The following is a 24,419-nucleotide window of genomic DNA, read 5'->3' on the forward strand; positions in this document are numbered from 1 at the left end:
GGTCAACAAATCCAAGTAAAAAATGGGCAAGATACCTGAACAGACACTTCACCAGAGAAGATTTATGGGTGACAAGTCCATGAAAGATGCTCGCCATCTTCAGTTGCAAATCAGACCTGCGAGATCCACTGTCACTGGAACAGCTGAAAATGAGCATACGGACCACACCAAGCGACAGCAAGGCTGGTAGGAGTGCAGTGTGTCACCCACTTTGGAAAACAGTTCGGTCACACACACACCCTCCGTATGACCTGACCATATCACACTTGCGGTGTTTGCTCAAGAGAAATGAAAACATGTCCGTTCACAGACTGGTCCATGATTACATCGTCTTTATTCACAATAGTCAAAAACTGAAAACAATCCTTACATCCATGTAAATTTAATAAATGTGGCACCTCTAGCCAATGGAAAACTATTTGGCAATTAAAAAGCACACAACATGGATAAATCTCAAAGTAATTAGACTAATTAATTAGACCAAAAGAAATACATGCTATATGATTCCATTTATATAAAATTCCAGAAAATGTAAACTAGTCTATAGTGACCAAAAGCAGACCAGCTGTTGCCTGGGAACGGAGGTGTTGGGGGTAGCAGCTTAGTCTGCATAGCCCTTGGGCAGGGTCGGGGGGAGGGTGTATCTCCCACCACATGACTGACACCAGGCCTGGCTGGATGTTTTCCAGTCACCTTAGAGATGGGTGATACTAGGGTGTGAGGTGGGGACGTGAGGGTGCTGCTTTGAGCATGCACAGTACAGCACATATGCACACCCTGCCTGGGAACGTCCAGGGGCCCATCAAGGAAGGAGTCCTGCTTCTGTGTCAGGGCCTCTAGACACATCCTCCTTACCCTGAATCTCAGAAGGACCGGCAGAAGCTTGATTGCAAATGCCCCTTTTATTAAAAATAATTGCACTTCAGATTAAGGGATCCCCAAGTCCTGGGAATTCTGCCGAGTGTCTAGGCCCACTTGTCAGACTGGTGGACAGCCTCCACCCCTGTTGTCGGGGGCAGCTGCCCAGAAAGCAGTCTGCAGCGGCCCCCCAGCTCTGCTTTCATCAGGTCAGAGCCAGGACCTTGGGGTGCAGGTACCACCCCATACCAAGCACCACCTCTGCGTCACAGGCAGGCAGTGGTGACTGACATTGCATGCGTCACAGTGACAGGCTACAGAGAAGCAAATCTTCCAGTAAACAGGGCACCACCCCTCAGGGCACTGACCCGACTGGGATCTGGACAGAAGACTCAGAAGAGCTGCTGGCCCAGAGCCTGGGGGGCAGACTCACAAGCAGATCCGGGTGTTCAGGGATGTCAGTGACATGCGATTCGGGGTAAGTGCTCTGACCCAAGGCCCACATACCGCCGACTGAGGGTGCAGGTGCTGGGCTGCCGGGAGGTCTGTAAAGGAGCAGCACACCACTGGGCCCCAGATTAAGACCAACTGATGAGGAACTGCTCTCCCATCGTCAGCGAGACAGGGATGTCCAGGGTCTGGGGACAAGAAATAGGAAAATTTGCTTGGCAACAGAGGTGGGGCAGACAGCAGTCTGTGGACATGGGTGGACGGTGGACATGGGGTCTGACCTAGCCCTGGGAGCGTCTCGCTCAGTTCCCTCTGAGCACTCTTGGCAGTGGCCGCCTTAATTTGCTTTGGAAATGAGCTGCCCTCTAACCAGGGGCTGACAGTGTGGACACAGGCAGGGAAAAGATGTGAAGTGCGAGGGGACTGAACCTTCCCACTCCTCCCCGCAAGGATCAGTTCCTCTCCGCCCCTTGTAAGGCCTAAGTGTCCTCTCCCTTCTGGACAGGGAATCCCATGATGCCAGCTCAGCGGGCACCTCCCGCCCCCTCGCCCACCCTCAGGGACAGGCCTTCTGGCCTCAAATGTAGGCTCTCTTGCCTCCGTGTCAGGGCCGTAGGTGAAGTTGGATACAGAAACGCCATTGCAGACGACTTGCTGGGGGGCTGTGGCCACCCCCAGGACGGTCACCTTCCTCAGCTGCAGGCCAGCCCCCTCACTGCTCACGTGCACCAGCTGGTTCACGATGGTGTTCTGGCCGAAGCAGAGAGACAGGACCAGAGGTGTGAGCAGATGGCCTGGGCCAGGAAGCCCCACCAGGGCAGGGCCTCTGGACAGCAGATGGGGAGGGCAGGTCGGCAGCACACCCCGTGCAAACCCTAGGACACTGGCGCAGTGCAGGGAACTCCAGCCAAGGCAGTTGGCCTACAGGCTCTTCTCCCCTTCAGTCTGCTTGACCCAGGGACAGGTGGCCATCCCAGGACCCCAGGCCAGCTCCCCTCACCAAGTCAGGATAATCACCCCAAGACAGCCCCCAGCCTAGGCGGATCCCAGAACTCACGTTCGTGGCCAGGAAGATGACCTGCGTGTACGCCCCACGGTCCAGCACTCCTAGGCTCTCCCCATCGTCCCAGAACAGCTCCCCTCGGGCTTCCCCGCTTGCAGTCAGGGCCACAGCCAGGGCCATGGGCTTCTTGCGGGACTCTGTGGTTGTGAGGCCAGGGCCCTGGGAGGGGGTGGCCCACGTCACTGTCCCAAACCTGGTGGAGGCCTCCAGACCCAGGCGTGAGGAGCACTAGGCTGGGACAGTGCCGTGCTAGAAGAAACCACGATCCGCAGGACAGCCCACGGCCGAGCGGCCTGGAGGCCCGTGGACACCTCAGAGGACGTGAGGCCCAAAGAGGTTTGCGGACTGACAGTTTTCTCAGAAAGGCCAATGAAGCAGGCCTCTCCTTCACCAGGCCCGGGAGCAAGTGAGTGCAAGGATGTATCCTGTCCTTCCCCAGCCCAGCTCATCCTCAACCCTCAGAAGGATCATCTCTGCCTGGGGGCAGACCCCCAATTGAACAGAGGCATGTGGGATCCCAGCAACCCCAGGGCTGGACAAATAGGATCAGGGGCCCGGCCCAAGTACCTGCATGGGGATGATGTGCCCGGCCCGGAGGTGGAGGTTGATGGTGTCCAGTGGGGCGGACAGTGTCACCCACTGCCCCTCGCTGTGGATGGCAGACGTGAGGGGTGCAGGAGGTGGGAGGCTGCCAAAGGCCTCCACTGGCACCTGGAGGGGATGTCATGTCACAAAGGGTCCTGGGCATTGCCAAGCTCCTGTGCTGTTGTCGGGAGCTGAGAGCAAAGATCTGGCCACATGGTGGGGACAGAGCATGCGAGGCCTGAGCCAGGGCTCGGGTAGGGCAGGTCAGAGGACGCAAGAAGGGGCAGGAGTTTGGGAGCAGAACTGGAGTCCCAGCTCAGCTCAGTGGCAAGTCACCCACTCAGCCTCGGTTTCTCCATCTGGAAAATGGGTCCTGTAAGGCTCACACAGGATGATGCTGATGGAGCACCCAGGTGAGGGCCCTCATGTAGCCAGAACTCCTTTTTCACTCTGGTCCACACGGATGGTGCTGGAGGGAAGACCCGCTCCATCTCCCCCGTCCTCCCAAGTTTCAGGGCCCCAGGACTCACCGTCCGCAGGTCATACCACGTGCTGCGGGGAAAGTAGCCAGTGACCTCAACCTTCCCAGCCTTGAGCACCGGGGTGATGAGCAGAGCCTCCCCCCACAGGAGCTGGCGGTCCACTGTCCAGGTGCGGGGATCCTCGGGGAACCTTCAAACGGGAGGGATGGGCAGGGGGGCCTGGTGACCTCTGAGGTCAGTGGGCTCAAGGGACCCATGGGGAGGCGTGGACAGGAGCCAGAGGACCTGGGTTACATGTGGCAGGGCCGGTTCTGGCCAGCTTAAGTCAAGGCAGGAGCCAAGAATAACCTCTCCCTGCCCGACTACTTGGGCATGACCTGTTCACATTCCCTGTTTGCAAGTTGTGTTCTTGCCCACATGTCTATCTGGCTCTTACCCCTGGTCTGAGTTTCTGTACATTAGGGACAGTGACTGTCATTTTATTGATAATGTTTTCTCCTATTCGATTGCCTTGACAATCTATGTTCAGAGCAGTTTTAATATTTTTCTGCTTATGTTCAAAGAAGTGTTACTTTTTTTTCCTAAATGAAACCTCCTTCCCTTTGCTTTTTTGCTTTTGATGCTTAGAAAGCCCTCTCCTGACAGGTCATAGAGAAGCATTCACTTCTGTTTTCCTGCAGCTTTTCTACAGCTTAATTTTTGTCATTTAACTACGTAATCATTTGGAACTTAGGTTTGTACAGATGAGTGGAAAATAAGTTGATTTTTGCAAATAGCTAACTAATTACCTTACTACTGGAGGATCCTTTAATCCTCTGATTCGAGGTGCCATTTTATGGTACGGTAACTTCTTAGATATACTAAGTCCTACTTGGGGGATATCTATTGGATTTCTTTAGTGGTCTTGTCCCCTTAAGCCCCAGATGGATTCAATCATGATAGTCTTATAACTTGTTTTACCATCTGGGAGGCCTGGTCTGTACTCAGTGTTCATCCTGGGTTTTTCCGTTATCCAGTGCTCCCTGCCCTGAGCTGGAATCTAATGGGTGGGAACTGGGGGTTCAGGGGGGCACCTCAGTGGGGAGTGCCCAGATTTTGCTGCAACCTCCTTCCTCTCTCAGTGCCCAGAACACCCCCTGCAGCAGGTTAGCTGCCCTGGGGTCAGTGGGCCGGAGGCCATCACTCCCAACCCAGGCACTCACTCCAAGAAGAGGGGCCGGGCCACGGTCTCGCCTCTGACGTGGGCCCCATGGAACAGCGTGTAGAGATAGGGCAGCAGCATGTAGCGCAGGGCAAAGGCCTTCCTCATGGCTTGCTGTGCCGTCTCGCTGAACCTGTACGGCTCCTGCGGCTGCAGTGGAGGGAGTAGAGGAAGCACCTGGGATCTAGGACCATGGACTCCGAGGTCCCCCCACCCCAGGAGACCCAGCACTTTGGGCCAGCCAGTGCTGGGCTCATTGGCACAGAAAGTGGCATTCCCCAGGGCACGGCCTCCCCTGCTGCCCCCGCCCTACCAGGCTGTTCAGGCCATTGTGGTTCCGCATGAAGGGGTAGAAGGCCCCCAGCTGGGTCCAGCGCACACACAGCTCCTCTGAAGTGTTGCCCAGGAAGCCACAGATGTCGGCCCCCACCAGGGGCACCCCCAGCAGATTGAAGAGCAGGATTTCTGGAGGGCAGAGTCAGATGGGCCTCCAGCTGCTACAGTAGGAGCAGTCTAGGGCCAAGGAGCCTGACAGACATGTCTGTTGAACTGGCTGGAGGCAAGGATCCCTCCCAAAGCCCCTCCCACCCAGCCCCCACCTGATGGTCAGTACACCAATGGCCACTGCACCTTGCACTTGTGGTCAGCAGAATGACAAGCCGCATCTGCTCCCTAGCTCGCAGGGTGGGCAGGGCAAACTAGACCTGTTAGGGCTGAATTGTATTTCCCTCCAAAGTAAGTTCTAGTCCTAACCCCTGGTTGCCATATTTGGAAATAGGGTCATTGAAGATGTAATCAGGTTGAGAAGAGGACGTTAGGGTGGACCCTAATTCACCATGACTGGTGACCTTATCAGAAGAGGGAACCGGGTACAGGAAGCACAGAGGGTCCCAAACAAGATGAACCCAAACAGACCTACACCAAGACATAATTAAAATGGCAAAAGTTTTAAAGAGGATTCTAAAGGCAGCAAGAGAAAAACAAAGTTAATTACAAGGGAACCCCATAAGGCTATCAGCTGCTTTCTCTACAGAAAGGTTGCAGGCCAGAAGGGAGTGGCAAGATACATTCAAAGTCCTGAAAGGGAAAAACCTGCAACCTAGGATACTCTACCCAGCAAGGTTATCATTTAGAATAGAAGGAAAGATAAAGAATTTCTCAGACAAGCAAAAACTAACAGAATACAGCAATGCTAAACCTATCCTAAAAGAAATACTGAAAGGTCTTTTCTAAATAGAAAAGAAGCAAGAATCTATAGGAAAAAGAAAATCACAATTGGAAAGTAAATCACCTAAGCCAGTACAAAGATCTAAAAAAAAATCAAAAATATTTTTGTGAAAGCAATGATAACTACAATGAACAGCAAAGGGATAAACATGAAAATGTAAGAGGACATCAAAATCATAATATGTGGGGGAGGGGAGTAATAAAATATAGATTTTTTTTTCAGAATGTGTTTGAGCCTGTATGGCTACCAGTCTAAAGCAAGAGATATAGTAACAGGTTAACATACTTGAAAAACAGGTTACCACAAATCAAAAACATAAAATTGATTCACAAAAACCAAAAGAACACAAGGAAAATACAAAAGAAAACCATCAAACCATAAAAGGAGAAACAAAAAAGAAATACAAAATCAAATGGAAAACAAGGTTTAAAATGGCAATAAACACATATCAATAATCACCTTCAATGTCAATGGACTAAATGCTCCAGTCAAAAGACACAGAGTGGCAGATTGGATAATAAAACAAGAGCCTACAAGGTGCTGCCTACACGAGACCCACTTTAGGGCAAAGGACACACATAGCTTAAAAGTGAGAGGATGGAAAAAGATATTTCATGCAAATGGGAATGACAAGAAAGCGGGGGTAGCAATACTCGTATCAGACAAAACAGACTTTAAAACAAAGCCCATACAACATTTTCAGAGATCTTGTTTTCTTATCAGTGACCCAGGTGTAACCAACTCTTTCTCACGTTACAGGTCATTGGGGCTTAGTATTTTAAACTAAGATGGGAATATAAAAATACAGAATTCTGACCCATGCATGAAATTTGCTAGCTACTGTTTTCTACTGTAGCTATTAGCTGCCATTTCTTTAGACGCTGTGCTACTAAAATTTCCTAGATGACAGGGTTCTCATTCCTCTGCTAATAGGAATCTTTAGAAACTTAAGTGGCAGGGGTGTGCATGTGGGCTATTATTCGCTCAGAGTTGAAGATGAGAGGGGGATGGTGCCCTTGACTATAGTGTGGTTACCTGAAGTAACCACAGGTAACCTTGGGCTGCACCATGCTAAAGGGCAATGGGATCTTTGATTGTCAAAGTGAACATTCAAAATGACTTTTATTAACAACAAAAAATGATTAAATATAATTCTGTATCTTCAAAAAAATAAAGGCCATAAAGAAAGATAAAGAAGCACACTATATAATGATAAAAGGATCAATATAAGAAGAGGATATTACACTCATTAACATATATGCACCCAGTATAGGCGCACCTAAATACATAAAACAAATACTAACAGACATAGAGAAATTGATGGGAATAAAAATAATAACACGAGGCTTTACCATCCCACTGACATCAATGGACAGATCTTCCAGACAGAAAATCAATATGACAACAGAGATCCTAAATGACACAATAAAACAGACTTAATATCTTCAGGACATTACATCCAAAAAAACCCCAGAATACACAGTCTTTTCAAGTATACATGGACTATTCTCTGGGATAGACTATATAAATACTAGGACATAAAACAAGCCTCAACAAATTTAAGAGGATAGAAATTATCTCAAACATCTTTTCTGACCACAACAGCATGAAACTGGAAATCAACCACAGAGAGAACAAATTACATGGAGACTAAACAACATGCTACTAAAAAAAAAAAAAAAAAAAAAATCCAAAAATGGGCAGAAGACCTAAATAGACATTTCTCCAAAGAAGATATACAGACTGCCAGCAAACACATGAAAGAATGCTCAACATCATTAATCATTACAGAAATGCAAATCAAAACTACAATGAGATATCATCTCACACTGGTCAGAATGGCCATCATCAAAAAATCTAGAAACAATAAATGCTGGAGAGGATGTGGAGAAAAGGGAACCCTCTTGCACTGCTGGTGGGAATGTGAACTGGTACAGCCACTATGGAGAACAGTATGGAGGTTCCTTAAAAAACTACAAATAGAACTACCATATGACCCAGCAATCCCACTACTGGGCATATACCCTGAGAAAATCATAATTCAAAAAGAGTCATGTACCAAAATGTTCATTGCAGCTCTATTTACAACAGCCCGGAGATGGAAACAACCTAAGTGTCCATCATCAGATGAATGGATAAAGAAGATATATACAATGGAATATTACTCAGCCATAAAAAGAAACGAAATTGAGCTATTTGTAATGAGGTGGATGGACCTAGAGTCTGTCATACAGAGTGAAGTAAGTCAGAAAGAGAACGACAAATACTGTATGCTAACACATATATATGGAATTTAAGAAAAAAATGTCAAGAAGAACCTAGGGGTAAGACAGGAATAAAGACACAGACCTACTAGAGAATGGACTTGAGGATATGGGGAGAGGGAAGGGTAAGCTGTGACAAAGCGAGAGAGTGGCATGGACGTATATACACTACCAAACGTAAAATAGATAGCTAGTGGGAAGCAGCCGCATAGCACAGGGAGATCAGCTCGGTGCTTTGTGACCACCTAGACGTGTGGGATAGGGAGGGTGGGAGGGAGGGAGATGCAAGAGGGAAGAGATATGGGAACATATGTATATGTATAACTGATTCACTTTGTTATAAAGCAGAAACTAACAACAAAAAAATCCCAATGGGTCAATGATGAAAATCAAAGAGAAAATTTAAAAATACTTTGAAACAAATGATAATGGAAATACAGCCAAACAAAATCTGTGGGATTCGGCAAAAGCAGTCCTTATGGCGAAGTTCATGATGATACAGGCCTTCCTCAAAAAAAAAAAAAAAAAACAAGAAAAATCTCAACCTAACCTACCACCTAAAAGAATTAGAAAAAGAAGAACAAACAAAACCTAAAGTTAGCAGAAGGAAGGAAATAATAAAGATCATAGAGGAAACAAATAAAATAGAGATTTTAAAAAAATAGAAAAAAAATCAATAAAACCAAGAGCTGGTTCTTTGAAAGGGTAAACAAAATTGACAACCCTCTGGCCAGGCTCACCAAGAAGAAAAGAGAGGACCCAAGTTAATAAAATAAGAAATGAAAGAGGAGAAATAACAACTGATACCACAGAAATATAAAAAACCATAAGAGAATACTATGAACAATTACATGCCAACAAACTGAACAACCTAGAAGAAATGGACAAGTTTCTAGATACATCCAGCCCACCAAAACTGAATCAAGAAGAAATAGATAATTTGAACAGACCAATCACTAGAAGTGATATAGAATCTGTAATTTAAAAAAACTCCCTGCAAACAAAAGCCCAAGACCACATGGCTTCACTGGTGAATTCTACCAAACATACAAAGAAGAACTAATACTGATCCTTCTCAAACTCTTCCAAAAGACTGAAAAGGACGGAACACTCGCAAAGTCATTCTATGAAGCCACCATCACCAAAACCAGACAGACACTACCAAAAAAAGAAAATTACAGGCCAAAATCTTTGATTAGTATACAAAAATTCTCAACAAAATAAAAGCAAACTGAATCCAACAACACATAAAAAAAGATAATACACCACGATCAAGTTGGATTCGTCCCAGGGTCGCAAGGATGGTTCAGCATATGCAAATCAATGTGATACACCACATCAACAAAAGACAAAACCCACATGATCATCTCAATAGATGCAGAAAAAGCATTTGATAAAATTCAACATCCATTCACAATAAAAACTCTTACCAAAATGGGTACAGAGGGAACATATCTCAACATAATAAAAGCCAACATAATACTCAATGGTGAAAAGCTGAAAGCCTTTCCACTAAAATCTGGAACAAGACAAGGATGCCCACTCTCACCATTTCTATTCAACATAGTATTGGCAATCCTAGCCACAGCAATCAGGCAAGAAAAAGAAATAAAATGTATCCAAATTAGAAAAGGTAAAATTGTAATTATATGCAGATGACATTGATACTATATATAGAAGACTCTGAAGACTCCACACAAAAACTACTAGAACTGATAAATAAAGCAAGGTAGCAGAATACAAGGTTAACATACAGAAATCTGTTATTTCTTTACACTAACAATGAAATAGCAGAAAGGGAGAGTAAAAAGACAATCCCTTTTAAAATCGCATCAAAAAAAAAATACTTTGGGGAATTCCCTGGTGATCCGGTGCTTAGGACTTGGCGCTTTCACTGCTGTGGGCCTGGGTTCAGTCGCTGGTTGAGGAACTAAGATCCCACAAAGCCACACAGCACAGCCAAAAGGTAAAAAATAAAATACTTCAGAAGAAACCTGACCAAGGAGGTGAAAGACTTATATGCTGAGAACTACAAAACATTGATAAAGGACAATGAAGATGATTCAAAGAAATGGAAAGATATCCCATGCTCTTGGATTGGAAGAATTAATATTGTTAAAACGGCCATACTACCCAAAGCAATCTGCAGATTTAATGCAATCCCTATCAAATTACTCATGACCTTTTTTAAAGAACTAGAACAAATAATCCTAAAATTTATATGGAACCACAAAAGATCCAGAATTGCCAAAACAACCCTGAGGAAAAAGAACAAAACTGGAGGCACAACCCTCCCAGACTTCAGACAATACTACAAAGCTACAGTAATCAAAACGGTGTGGTACTGGCACAAAACAGACATATGGATTAATGGAACAGAACAGAGAGCCCAGCAACAAACCCACACACCTATGGTCAAGTAATCTTCAACAAAGGAGGCAAGAGTATACAATGGAGAAAAGACAGTCTGTTCAGTAAGTGTTGTTGGGAAAGCTGGACAGCTGCATGGAAATCAATGAAGTTAGAACATTCCCTCACACCACACACAAAAATAAGCTCAAGGGCTTCTCTGGTGGCGCAGTGGTTGGGAGTCCGCCTGCCGATGCAGGGGACGCGGGTTCGTGCCCCGGTCCGGGAAGATCCCGCATGCTGCGGAGTGGCTGGGCCCGTGAGCCATGGCCGCTGGGCCTGCGCGTCCGGAGCCTGTGCTCTGCAGCAGGAGAGGCCACAACAGTGAGAGGCCCGCGTACCGCAAAAAAAAAAAAAAAAAAAAAAAGCTCAAAATGGCCTAGAGACTTAAATATAAGACATGAGAGCACAAAACTCCTAGAAGAGAACATAGGCAAAACATTCTCTGACATAAATCATAGCAGTGTTTTCTTAGGTCAGTCTCCCAAGGCTATAGATATAAAAGCAAAAATAAACAAATGGGACCTAATTAAACTTATAAGATTTTGGACAGCAAAGGAAACCATAAGCAAAATGAAAAGACAACCTATGGACTGGGAGAAAATATTTGCAAATGATGTGACTGACAAGGGCTTAATTTCTAAAATATGCAAACAGCTCATACAGCTCAACATTAAAAAAACAAACAACCCAGTCAAAAAATGGGCAGAAGACCTAAAAAGACATTTCTCTAAAGAAGATGTACAGATGGCCAATAGGCACATGAAAAGATGCTCAACGTCACTAATTAGTAGAGAAATGCAAAATCAAAACTACAATAAGGGACTTCCCTGGCGGCAGTGGATAAAAATCTGCCTGCCAATTCAGGGGACACAGGTTTGATCCCTGGTCTGGGAAGATCCCACATGCCACGGAGCACCTAAGCCTGTGCGCCACAACTACTGAAGCCTGCGTGCCACAACTACTGAAGCCTGCGCGCCTTGAGCCCATGCTCCACAAAAGAGTAGCCACCGCAAGTAGAAGCCCATGCACTGCAATGAAGAGTAGCCCCCGCTTGCCACTAGAGAAAGCACGCGAACAACAACAAAGACCTAACACAGCCAAAAATAAATACAATTAAATCTTGAAAAACTACAATGAGGTATTACCTCACACCAGTCAGAATAGCTATCATTAAAAAGTCTACAAATAATAAATGTTGGAGAAGTTGCGGAGAAAATGGAACCCTCCTACACTGTTGGTGGGAATGTAAAATGGTGCAGCCATTATGGACAACAGTATGGAGGTTCCTTAAGAAACTAAAAATAGAGTTGCCATGTGACCCACTCCTGGGCATATATCTGGACAAAACTATAATTCAAAAAGATACATGCACTCCAATGTTCATAGGAGCGCTATTCACAATAGCCAAGACATGGAAACAACCTAAATGTCCATTGACAGATGAATGGATAAAGATGTGGTACATATATACAATGGAATATTACTCAGCCATAAGAAAGAATGAAAATAATGCCATTTGCAGCAACATGGATGGACCTAAAGATTATTATACTAAGTTAGAGACAAATGCCATATGATATCAGGTATATGTGGAATCTAAAATATGATACAAATGAACTTATTTACGAAACAGAAACAGACTCACAGACATGGAAAACAAATTTATGGTTACCAAAGGGGAAAGGGGGTGGGGGAGGGATAAATCAGGAGCTTGGGATTAGCAGATACACACCACTAAATATAAAATAGATAAACAATAAGGTCCTACTGTATAGCCCAGGGAACTATATTAAAAAAGAAAAGAGGAGGGAAAACACCATGTGAAGACAAGGACACAGGAAAAAGACCGAGAGATGACAAAGGCAGAGGTTAGAGTGACACAGCCTCAAACCAAGGAGGGCCAAGGACTGCTGGCAACCACCAAGAGCTGGAAGACGCAAGGAGGGATTCTGTCTAGAGTCTCAGAGAGGGCAAGGCCTTGCCGACACCATGATCAGACTTCCAGTCTGAGAATAAGTTTGTTGTTTTTAAATCACCTGGGGTGTGGTACGTCGTTACAGCAGAGGGTCAGTGAGTCCCCTGAGTTGCTGAAGGGTCAGACAGCTTCCAGAGCATCTGGGTCCCGTGCCAATCCCACCACCGCTGGGCAGGACTAGAGGCTGCTGGGCTACCCTCTCCTCGTCTCCTCGGGAGCCAGGACCCAGACTGGAAGCCCAGTGGGCAGGATGGGGCGCAGCCTGGGGCTGTGAGCAGTGCTGGTCTGGGTCACAGCAGGTCCTGGGAGCTGCACAGCCTTATTTTAGCTTGGTAACAACAGCTCACACCAGAACTGAAACCCAAGAACTAGACAGGTGGACACAAAGCCCAGGAATCCGGCTCTGGGGTGGATTGGCCTGCATGTGCTCAGGCTCGACCCACCATGCTGGCCCCAGGGTGAAAATCAGAGCCGGTCGGCACCCGTGGGCAGAGCCAGCAGCCACTTTGTGAAGGAGGAATGGACTTCTCACCCGAGAGCTCAGCTCGGCAGGACATCCCTGTGGCCCGAGGCTCTGTAGATGCATCGCACATGGAAGCAAGCCTGCGACTATGAAAGCACTTCCAGGCCGGGGGTTTGGTGGAGGCTCTTTTCAGCTGTGACCTCTGGGGTCACCTCTATCCCCTTCCCCAGGGCTCCTGAGCCATCCCTGGGCCTAAGATCTGTCTGTAGCATCAGAGCTCTTGGAACAAAAATCAAAATTTTCTTTGCAGGGTGGAGCCAGGCACTGAGACAAGAGGGGTGGGGGCACCCTTTGGACTGAGCTCAGATGCTATTTCATGCAGCTCAGAATGTGGTCACCAGAAGGGACATTCTGATGTTAGCATGAATCCGAGATGGGGACATTGGAAGAGGGGCACCACAGGTGAGTCCAATGGCACATGAGTTGGCGACGGGCCCCATGCCACTGCAGCAGCATCTCTCTGAGGACCCAGCTCTGGGCAAACACGCCCGGAGAAGGGCCCACCCTCCCCTCCTTGCACCCCTCCTGACAGGTGTGCTCACCTGGCACGGAGTACGAAAGCTGCTCCCAGCTGCTCCACACATCCCCTGTCCAGTGGCCGGCATATTGGCCGTGGCCGGCAAAGGTGGAGCGAGAGATCACAAAGGGGCGCGTGCCCCGAGCCTTTACCAGAGCCCTGGGTGGAGCAGGGGCACAGAGAGCTGCGTTGAGCAGGGTCACCAGGAGCCCCACCACTGCCCACAAGAGTGCCTGGCAGTGCAGCAGGAAGGACAAGCTGGGAGCAAGGAGTTGGCTTGCTGAGGTCACCGCCACTGTCTGCCAGGCAGTCAGCCCTGCCACCTGACTTACCCTCGAAGATGCACGTGTCACGGGGAGGACAAACTCAAGGGGGCCAGAGGCCCTGGTCAGCCCTGGCCTCTCTGTCTCGTCACCATGCCCTTCCTCTGAGGCACCAGGCATGGAGCTGGGGTGGGGGGCGGGGGTGGGATGTAGGGACGGCTAGGGCCTCCTCCTCTCCTTCCTGCACCCTGGCCCCTCACCTGTGGGAGGCGAAGGCTTCAGTCAGGCCGTACAGGTTGTGCAGGTCATAGTGCGTGGACAGGAACTGGTGGCTGGAGGCGCAGATGGTGGCTGCCCGGAGGGTCCCGCCAACCACCCCTGGAGGAGAGGGGGCTGTTTCCTTGGAGCCTCCTCCCGGCAGGCTGGTGCCCCCCACATCTTGAGAGACCCCTTGGGACACGGGGTGCGTCCCTGTACAGTCTCCACTTCTCCAAGGACAGGACAAGGCGATGCCGCAGGCTGTGGTCTGCACACCCAGACTTCATGTCTGCCTGCTCCTAACCATTTTTTTTTCCCTGTCCGACTGCCAAAGCCTGAAACACCCCCTCTGAAGGGTCTCGCCTCAGCTGCACATGCCCAGTCAGCATCACGTGGCTGGGGTCCCCCACATGAACCTTACTCCCAGGGCACCCCTTGCCTTTCCCGGGCTGGCCGCTGCCCATCAGCTTCTCAGAAACCAGAGCTTTGAGTCTCCCAGACCAGAGAAGGAAATCCCTGATTTGAGCCGTTAAATCCCCAGCCGACTAGTGCTGGGGGGACGGCAGGTGGAGGCAGCTCACCTGGCACGTAGGGCGGGTTCTCCAGGTTGCTGTTGGGGCAGCCATCCACTGAGCCCCTCACAAAATTGGATGGCTCGTTCATGTCCTGCAAGAGAGGCCCTGGGGGTGGGTGCCCTGCCTGGTACAGAGAGTGGGGCCGGTCCCTGAGGCCACCGGACACCCAAGGATGGGGCCACACTCACGATCCACATGCCGTCAAAGGGCACCTGGGCGTGGAACTCGGCCACCATGTCCTGCCACCAGTCAAGGGCCTCGGGGTTGGTGAAGTCAGGGAAGGCGGTGAGTCCGGGCCACACCTGGACGAAAGGCCAGAGGGGAGACAGGGCCCCTGGAGCCTGCACGGAGGCCCTGTCTGTCCTGACTGCAGGCAGAGCCGTAGCCTCACTCATCCAACCCAGGGATGGGTGGACTGCAAGGGGAGGAGCACGGGGAGAGGCCCCAGAATCTGCACTGCTGGGAGCCTTGCCAGCCTCCCCTCAGGCTCGACCCCCTTCCTCCTGGTTCTGGGCCTGCCCCACCCACCGGGAAGGCCTGGGAACCATCAGGAAGCCCCTGGGGGCCCAGAGGATGTGGAGGACCCCAAGGCCTCCGCAAGCATCTGTGGAGCTTGTTTCTGAGCTGCCCGCAAACAAGGGCCCCTGACAAAAGGATTCAGGGTGGTCTTCCTTGTCAGGGGCCACTGTCACCCCCAGCTGTCACTGCCGCCCCCCCTGCAGCCCCACTGCCCAGGGGCCCCTGCTTTCTCCCCCTCACCCCCCAGGCCCTGCTGTACCTGCCCAATCAGCGGCTGCCCAGTCTCATTGGTGATGAAGACCCCCCGCCTCAGACCCTCGTCGTAGGGTCGATAGGTCCCGGCAGGGCTGGAGCTGCTGATGGCAGGATCCTGGGGAGAGAAACCAGTCAGAATGAGAGAGAAATGCCCAAAGCCTCGGCACCCATCGCTGGGAAAACGGGAAAATGCTCTCGATAAACGTTAACGAGGCACAGGTGGATGTGCCCCGGATGCGCCAACGCGCTGCGTGTGCGTGGACGTGCACGTGACCCCGCCCCCATTGCCAAAAAGGGCGCACCTGGATGCAGGCGTTACTTTTGCTTTAAGGGCCCAGAGTTTCACAAACGTTCTACAGGGAGCGTTTATTTCATTTTGAATAAAAAAAGAAAAGGTCTGCGTCTGCCCTCCCCGCTCCCTGCTCTGAGTGGACCTGGATGCTGCTGCCTTCAGAGGGGCTGCAGGGATGGAAATGACCATCAGCCCAATTCCAAATGGATTTCCTCTCCTGAGGGGTTGTCTTGGCTCCCCCTCCCCTCCTCCGGCCCCCCAGCTGTACCAGACCCTGAATCACACCCCTCTGGCTGCAGGGACTGGCCCAGGGAAGTGTGTCTGTCTGCTGAGCCACTCAGATCCTGCCCTCCTTCCCACAAGCTGACTGCAGGGAGGCAGGGCCAGGAGTCTCACGGAGCTTCTGGGGTTCCAGCCGCCCTGGCACACAGCTCCACCCGGCCCTTGCTTTAAGCTGTTCAAGTAACCTACAGCCGTAAGGATCCTGGGCCACAGACAGATGTCTCCAGGGACATGACTGGATAGCAGGAGTGAAGTCTATAAACCTGATATTCCCTCGATATCAAAGACCCTCAGAAACATTCTCAGTGACCATGGCCACCATGAGGACGATGCCACTGAAAGTTGGAGCCACCAGACACTGGGCCCCTCTCCTTCCAAAAGAGCCTGCTTCCTGTGGCACAAGAGGGGAGGAGGCACTCACAACAATCATGATGTACCGCCGGCCACTTTGGTGGAGCTCCTGCACCATGGCCGGGAAGTCCCCAAAGCCGTCCTTGTTGAAAGTGAAGTCCCGCCTGGCGTCCATGTAGTCCAGGTCATTCCACTGGACGTCCTGCAGCCACAGCACAGGGTGGTCGGGACCCAGGCTCGTTGCCCCCGCCCCACCCTGGGGGCCCCAGGCCCCTCCCCGGCACTCACCAGGGGGAAGTGTGCCCTGGTCATGTTCTCCACAACCTGGCGGGTGATGGCGGTGGACGAGTAGCCCCAGCGGCACAGGTGGAAGCCCAGGCCCCAGTACGGTGGCATGAATGGGTAGCCTGGGAGCCAAGGCGACCGTGAGCGGGCAGGAGGGGCTGGGGAGGGAGGGGCCGGGGGCCAGGGCCAGGGAGAGGCCTACCCACGATGTCCAGGTACTGCCGCACCACGCTCTTGGGCTCCGGACCCAGGAAGATGTACACATCCAGGATCCCGCCTGTCGACCTCCAGCTGAGGGCCGGGCTGGGCTGCAGGACCACATCTGGGGGAAGCAGCCCTGGGGCTCAGAGACAAATACTCACCCCCCTTGCCCAGGGCCTTCGGCACTGCACCAATGGGCCAAACCACCGCTGGAGAGGCGGGGTCCTCCCACAGGGAGCTTGGGGGCCCTGGGACAGTCACTCTGAGCCCAGCTTGCTGAGATCCTTGGAGCAGGACAGGAAGACGCTGAGCAGCTGGGCCTGGGGCCCCTTTTTTTGGCCTCAGCCCCACCCCACCCAGGTCAGAGGTCCCAGAGCCCACCTTAGAGGCACTGAAGGACAGAGCTGGCAGAGGCCACAGCCCAATGGTCATTTCTCAGAACAGTGTACGAGACCCGACCCCCTGCCTCCTCCTCTACCTCCAGCCTGTCAGATAGGTGCAGAGCCCCAGCCCCCTCTACGAAGGAGGGGGTGTGGCTGCACCAGGGAAACCCTGGCCGGCAGCTCAGAAGCAGAACTGGCTGGGGGATGTGGAGGGCCCCAGTACCCCCTTGCTTACCCATGGCATTGCTGTTCAGCAGGAAGACCCCGTGAGCTAAACCGCCATCCTCCAGGCCCAGGTAGAAAGGGTGAGATCCATATAGGTTCACGTCGGGCTGGGACATGGCAGACACCCTGCTTTACGTCCTGGCCCATGAAGCCCCTCCGATCGCACACCCCTCCCTGGCCGCCCCTTTACCGTAGGAGCGACGTCCCTGTTCCAGAGAGTGACCTTGGTCCAGTTGGTGCTGAGCATCAGGGGCCCGAGGTGTTCGGCGAGGCCCGTGATGTGCTGGGACGGCAGGGAGGTGGACAGCTGCAGAAACTGGTCGGCGAAGAACAGGGGGGCCACTGTGGTGTTCAGCCTGCCAGGAAGAGACCAGGTGGCCTTGCACAAGAAGCCAATGGCCCCACGAGCCCTGACCACAAGCAAGTGCTGGGCAAGGGCTGCCCAAAACCCTTACAGTCCTGGGAGTCGTGGCCCTGAGCACCTCCCAGGAGGGCCAAACTGCTCCCAGACATCGTGGAGCTGCCCAGCCGGGGGCAGTTAGGGTGCCCCGAGGTTCCACGGGATCAAGAGGAAGGCAAAAACCACGTACAGGGTCCCTCTCTGCATGGCAGACGCATCACGGCTAATTTCATGGGACAAGTTCCTGCCGCACCCCACCAGCCCGTGTTAAGACTTTGCTCACCTGCCTGTGGGTGTCTGTGCGTGTTCAAGACCAAGATCTGATAAAATGCTTAAAAAACTTCTCTCCAAACTCCGCTTGCAGGTCATCTTCTCAGAGAGGCCCCCCAGCTGCAGAGCCAGCCCACACCCTGCATCTGCACAGCCCGTTTCTACCTCCCTCTGCTATGTCAGTCCTGCTAGCAGGTCCACAACACCCGGCCAAAAAATGAACAGGCCACAAAAGAAAGAAATGCACTTCACAAGGCAAGTGCTCTGAAGATTTGGGCAAGTCCAAGGTCCCTCCTTCTGAGCGTGTAGCAGAGTTCGGTGCAGAGCAGGGCCTTGTCAGCCAGCACATATTCGTGTAGGACTATGTGGGCAAAGTGCATGGGATGCGTCCTGGGAAAGGTGCTTGCACAGCCCAGCGTCAGGGCCAGCGGGCAGCCGCGGCAAAACTGCTGACCCCGTGGCTGGGGGTATGGGCGGGCGCTTCTAGGCCAGAGCGACACCGGACACTTGGACTCACAGCCACAGCGTTTGAGTCTAAAAGATGCTTCAGTGCATCTAACACCTGGTGGGTGGGCTGGGGGGAGGTGAGGGCGAGACCAAGCAACACCCTTATCCTCTCCACAAATACCCCTGAGCTCTGCTGTGGGTCAGAACTGCTCTACGAGCTGGCGGTTCAGGAGGGAACAGGAAAGGCTCCTGCCTCAGGCAGATGGCAGCCACGGTCCAAGCAAAGGTAAGGTCCCGTGGGGGCACACAAACCCCGGAGTGACATGGAGCAGAGTGGCCGACAGCACGGACGCTTGGGCTGGGCTCCGTCACCTGCCAGCAAGCACCTGGCCTCTCTATGTCTGTCTCCCCATCTGTAAAGTGGGGATAATAACAGCACCTGCGTCCCAGTTGTTATGAGGATTGGACGAGTTAGTCACTGCAATGCCTGATATACTGATGTGTAGTATGTGATAAATAAACAAGAATAAAGCAGGCTTGGGGTTGCTGCCTGGAGTGGGGTTGCCACTTTAGACTGGACCAGGGTTTCTCAGCTGAGGCACTACTGACATTTGGGCCGATCGCTCCGTGTTCTGGGCCGGCCTGTGCATTGTAGGGTGTTTAGCAGTATCCCAGCACCCTAACGCCCAGTGGTGACAACCAAAAATGTCTCCAGGTGTTGCCAAATGTCCCTTCTGAGGACGGGCCTTTGAGGGCTCGGGGTGGAGGGAACAGTAAGCACCAGGGCCCTGCGGGGCAAGGAACAGCCTGGAGGCCAGAGCAAGAGGGTGGACTACAAAAGGGTCAGGGACGATGCCCTACAGCTCCCTAACCCTCCCAGCAGATAGTGGGCACAGAAACTGGGCACTCACAGCACCCGTCCATCCAGCTTCCGCCGCACGATCACCCCGAAGGGCTCCTCTGAGAACTCCACGCTGTAGAGCGTGGACGGCGCCTGGCTGCGGACACGTGGGGTCTCCAAGGGCACCTCATAGCGCTGGTTGGTGGGATCTTTGATCTAGAGGACGAGAGCGGTGTCATGAGGCCCTTAGTGGCTGGCTGCCCTGCACACCTGTCCACTCCATCCTTCACCTTCCAGAGAAGCAAGGCGTCAGTTCAAGTCTCAGGGTGGCCGCACACAGCGTGGGCATGTGGACAGGTTGGTCCACATACCTAAGCCTGTTTCCTCGTCTATAGAGCCAGGAGAGCACCTCCTGTGGGGTGTGCCAGGTAAGACACAGGAAATCTGGATTTCAGATAAACAATTTTTTTAGTATAAATACATCTCAGATATTGCACGGGACATGCTTACACTAAAAAAAAAGACTAATTCCTGGGTTATCTGAAATTCATATTTGTATTTGCTGAATCTGGCAACATTTTTCCACCTGGCATATCTAGTCACAGGGTGAACGAGAAAACATAATTAGAACACCCAGCCCTTGTCTGGTACATAGGCATCACTCAGTAACCCACGGCTGCCATCAGTTACTTTGTTAAAATAACAGGGCCGTACTGAATTACATGCTTCAGCCTCTCTCACCTTTGTGTCTGCACATTCATTCAGTTGACAACTTTTTACTGAGCACCTAATATGTGCCAGGCACTGTTCCAGGGGCTGGGAAGCAGCAGGGAATAAACCAGACAAGAGGCCCTGCCCTCAGTGGCTGGGATCCCACTGCCCACTGCCTGGAACAGCCCCCCTTCCTCCCTCTCCACCTTTCCCCTTCCTGACTCCTACTTTATGTCCCAGCTGGGATGTCACTTCCTGGGGGCGACCTAACCTCCCACCACCTTGCCCTGAGCCCTGTCCCCTAGAACATGTTGTAGAACCTCCTAGTGACTGTCTTAGCGGCCCACTGTTCCCTGAGCATAGGCACTGTGTCTGCTCACACCCAGACTCCAGGTGAGGGCATAATACACGTCTGTGCATAAACAAACACCCCGTAGAGTCTGTCTTTATCCACTGTCCACACACTCTCTGCCCCTGCCCAGCCCCCGCCCGCCCACCGTGAAGTGGAGCCGGCTCTCAGTCTCCACCAGCACGTCCAGCCGCAAGGTCATGATGTCCTTGGGGAAGAAGGTCGGGGTGGCACGGATCAGGGTGGCCGTGTAGCCCGTCTTGGTGGTGGTCAGGTTCTCCAGCCTGTAACTGGGATAGTTGGGAGGGAAGAAGCACCAGGGCTGCCCCATCTGGGTGCCCGGAGGCCACCTTGCAGGCATGTAGCAGCAGCCCCGGGCCTCACACTGCTCCTGGGTGATGGCCTTGTCTGGGGCGCAGTCGAAGCGGCCGTCGGGGGGCAGGTCGCACTGTGTGGGTGCTGCCCTCTGGCTGCCATGGCGCCGTGGGACAGGCTGGGGCCCTTGGCCGCTGGCTCTGGGCTGGCGAGCTGGGTAAATCTCCTCTTGGGAGAAGCTGTGCAGCTCTTGGGGGACCACGTCGAAGTCATGAAGCAGGATGTGCCCCAGGATGGCCAAGGAGACTAGGGCGCAGACCCCCAGCAAGAGGCAGGAACGGGGTGGCCACCTCATCATGTGTGGGCAGCGGGCCCAGGAGGCCTGCAGACAGAAGAACCAGGCTCAAAGGGATGGCAGCAGGGAGTGGCCGGGGCCTCAGGAGACTCTCAAAGCAGCTTCCAGACATGAACTTGTGGCCAGCCCAGCAGCGCACAGGCTAGAAGTGAGGTCTGGTGAGGAAGCAGGGCAGACCTGGGGGAGGGAGGAAAAAGGAAAAGGAGAGAAAAGTCCCAAACAGGGAGTTGCAGAATCCTGTGCATTGTGAAGTCTTCTAATATGTTACAAATAAACGCATCTAGAATGTCTGTAAAAATAACCTAATAACACACAAAGACCCACGTGATAGATCAAGTAGAACAAACAAGTTCCCACAGTAGATAAGTCCCGCTCCCGTATGAAGACTGGCCGAGGTGAGTCTTGGCCAGTGGGGTGGAAGTGTTCCCTCCTTCCGTCCCTCTTGGGCTGACCAGGACGTGGATACAGCCTGTGAGGGGTCTTGGGCACTGCAGCCCAGGTCAACACTCAGGGACAGCCAAGCACAGAAGAAAAAGCCTGGCCCCCAGGACTGGGCAGGCGGAGCCCCTCCCCGCCCCTGCAGTCAGGCTCGTGTGGGGTCTGGTTCTGGGTCTCTGTCACAGCAGCTGCACTGGAGCCTCACTCTGGTTACTTTGGTACTAAGACTGTTCTTACCTGTGTCTTGATTATCTGTATGTTCTAAATATTTTATAGGGAACATTGCTGGTCCAGCTCCTCCAAGGAGCAGCACACACTGATATGGGACTAAATATGCAAGGATTTTATTAGGGGGGTCCTTTTTATCTGTCTGAGAGAAACTGGGGAGGTTGCCAGAGAGGGTTGAGAGCACCAACACACCCGTGCAGGTCTGACCCCGTGGGAGGGCGGTGTGGATTCAAGAGCCCCAGACTGCCATGTAGGTTAGGGAAGCTTGGGCAAGGCCACAGGGTTGGGGTTCCTTGAGCCAAAGTTGGCCATTAGAGGGGTCCAGGTCTCCCAGAAGCGGCCTGCCCTAGCGTTAAGGGCCGGGAGGCAGCCCCTCGCAGGAAATGCAGTGATGATTTCAGAGCACGGCGGCTGAGCCTGTCAGTGAAGCTCCCTGTGGTGGGAGGTCTGTGAGCTGCATTCTCATGGCCTCCAGAAACATGCAGGTGTTGGGGAAAAGTCACACGCCAGGCAGAAGTGCGCCCAGGTCACTGAGAGAGTCCAAGCCTGTCACAGACACAGACCGGTCACCTGGAACATTCTGGCCACCATGGGTCACCAGTACGTTAGATGCAAGAGTGAACTGTTTTCATTCACAACACTTATGACACCAAAAGCGTGGAGCTTTTTCTCAGCAACCAATTTTCCCATTCTCTGGACACCAGCCGGGTGTCCAGCAATTCAATTCAATTCTGACATGAACTCCCAGAGTTAGTGCAGACCCCACAGGTTGTGGGCTCAGTCCCACAAGACTTCCCCCACTTCTGACACTAACCACAAGTCCCAGGTTGTCACCGGCTCTTCTGACCAAGCCACTATCAATTCCGGGGTTCACACAGCACCCCTCACCTCCTCAGGTTCAACAACTGGCTAGAACAACTCACAGAACTCACTTACTGTTACCTGTATATTATAAAAGATACAACTCAGGAACAACCAGAGGGCAAGGTATGGGGAAGGGGTGCTGAGCTTCTATGCCCTCTCTGGGCTGGCCACCCTCTGAGCACCAAAATGTGTTCACAAACTTGGAAGCTCTCCAAACCCCAACTAGTTTAGGGTTTCATTATGTAGGGCATGAATGATGAAATCACTGAGCGCTGGTGACTAACTTATCACCAGTCCCCTCTCTTAATCAAGAGCTTTCGGCCCAGAGGAAGCCCAGGAGAAAGTTCCCACCCTCGAATCCTGCCTTGGTCCTTCTGGGGACTAGCCCCCATTCTGAAGCTATCTACAAGCCCCCAGTCATCTCATTAGCATATAAAAGACACTCTTACCACCCCCAAGATTCCAGGGTTTTTAGAAGTTGTGTGCCAGGGACTGGAGACAAAGACTAATATCTCTTTTTTTATACCACATAGTGTCCCAGCTTCACCTGACCCTGCCAGACACATTTGTGATCATAATGACTCAGAAACTAAGGAACTCAGAGTGGAGTCCAGGGGTCCTCACTTGGGAGCTCTTGGGCAATGACCTCAGCCCTTCCCACCCAGACTTCAGAAGCTGCAGAGGTGTCCAGAAGCACGGCCAGGGCAGCACCCCATGCCCTTCCCTGCTTCCAGTTTACAGACAGGGAAGAGAGCCTAGAAAGGGGAAGAGATCCTAAAATGGGGAAGAGCCACACTCACAGCGCTTGACAATTTAGAGAGAAAACGGGGAAGAACTGAAGGTCAGTAGATCAAGTGGCACTGCTGACCCAGTGGGTCGGTCACCCCGCCTTCAGGTAAGTGTCTCAGAACTGCTGCTTCCCCAGGCCACGGTGGTGGTGTAGACAAGCTGGGTTCAAAGCCCAGCTCCACCACCGGCAGAGGGAAGTAAGCAGTTCTCAACCTCCTGTGCCTCAGCTTCCTCCCTGTGAACGGGGGCAAGCGCAGCCTTCCTCGCCCAGCTCGGGGGCAGTGAGTGGGAACCGTGGAGTTTCCGGGGTCCCCGATGTTACTGGGGTCACTGTCGTTACTGCTGCCTCCTGCCGCGCGCGGCCCTGGCACGGTGTGCTCAACTTCTCCAGTAGGAAAGCACTGACCAATCCCTCTATCGGTCGACCCCTCCCATTTCGGGCGTCACGACTGCCCGCACCCGCCAAGCCTCCACTCTGCGGGGTTGCCGCGGACCTCCCCTGCCCCGCCGTTCGCTGGGACCACTGCAGCCCGGGTCCAGCAGTCAGGTCGGCTCACCTCCGCGCACGCGCGCCCGGCCCCCTACTCACCTCCGCGCACGCACGCCCGGCCCGTAGCAGCAACTTCAAGATCCAGCGCCCACCAGAGCAGCGGCGGCGGGTCACGTGACAGCCCCCTGCGCAGGCGCCCTTAGTGAGTGCTCGCCTCGGGGATGCGCCCTCTGGTGGCGGGGCGGTTGGTGGCGTCCTCGCCCTCCTTGGGCCTCGGCGTCCCTGGAACGTGGGAGGGGCTCAGGGGGCGCGCACCTTGCAGGGGAGAGCTCTGGGGGATAGGCGGGGCCTCGTCTTTTGGGGTCGCAGAGGGCGCTACGCCCCCGCATGAGCGAACCCTCAGCATCCTGGAGCCCGCCAGGCCGCCCGCCGAGGCACGGCTCTGCGAATCTAGCACCCAGACGACAAAATAGCG

At 52.3% G+C, this 24,419-nt stretch overlaps 1 protein-coding gene across 3 annotated transcripts; it reads right to left on the reverse strand.

Moving 5' to 3' along the window:
* Nucleotides 1–42: 42 nt before the first annotated feature.
* GAA (alpha glucosidase) lies at nt 43–24,114 on the reverse strand. 3 transcript variants are annotated; one of them, XR_009537827.1, is made up of 21 exons: nt 24,044–24,114; nt 20,614–21,312; nt 19,476–19,621; nt 17,638–17,803; nt 17,458–17,554; nt 16,841–16,960; nt 16,642–16,760; nt 16,424–16,555; nt 15,433–15,543; nt 14,843–14,956; nt 14,661–14,745; nt 14,082–14,199; nt 13,584–13,717; nt 4,953–5,104; nt 4,641–4,789; nt 3,487–3,628; nt 2,939–3,082; nt 2,366–2,530; nt 1,906–2,058; nt 1,366–1,496; nt 43–143 (listed from the first exon to the last, which is right to left on the reverse strand). XR_009537827.1 is itself a non-coding variant. In XM_060136166.1 (20 exons), the coding sequence occupies exons 2-20, from the start codon at nt 21,136–21,138 to the stop codon at nt 1,437–1,439; spliced, it is 2,832 nt and encodes a 943-aa protein (XP_059992149.1). In that variant the 5' UTR covers nt 21,139–21,312; nt 24,044–24,114; the 3' UTR covers nt 310–1,436. The 3 variants fall into 3 exon arrangements, 1 of the variants encoding a protein (XP_059992149.1); XR_009537826.1 differs by having other exon boundaries at nt 43–183; XM_060136166.1 differs by lacking the exon at nt 43–143 and having other exon boundaries at nt 310–1,496.
* Nucleotides 24,115–24,419: the final 305 nt, after the last annotated feature.

Source organism: Lagenorhynchus albirostris, chromosome 20 (assembly GCF_949774975.1).
Source record: "Lagenorhynchus albirostris chromosome 20, mLagAlb1.1, whole genome shotgun sequence".
In the NCBI taxonomy this organism is placed as follows: domain Eukaryota; kingdom Metazoa; phylum Chordata; class Mammalia; order Artiodactyla; family Delphinidae; genus Lagenorhynchus; species Lagenorhynchus albirostris.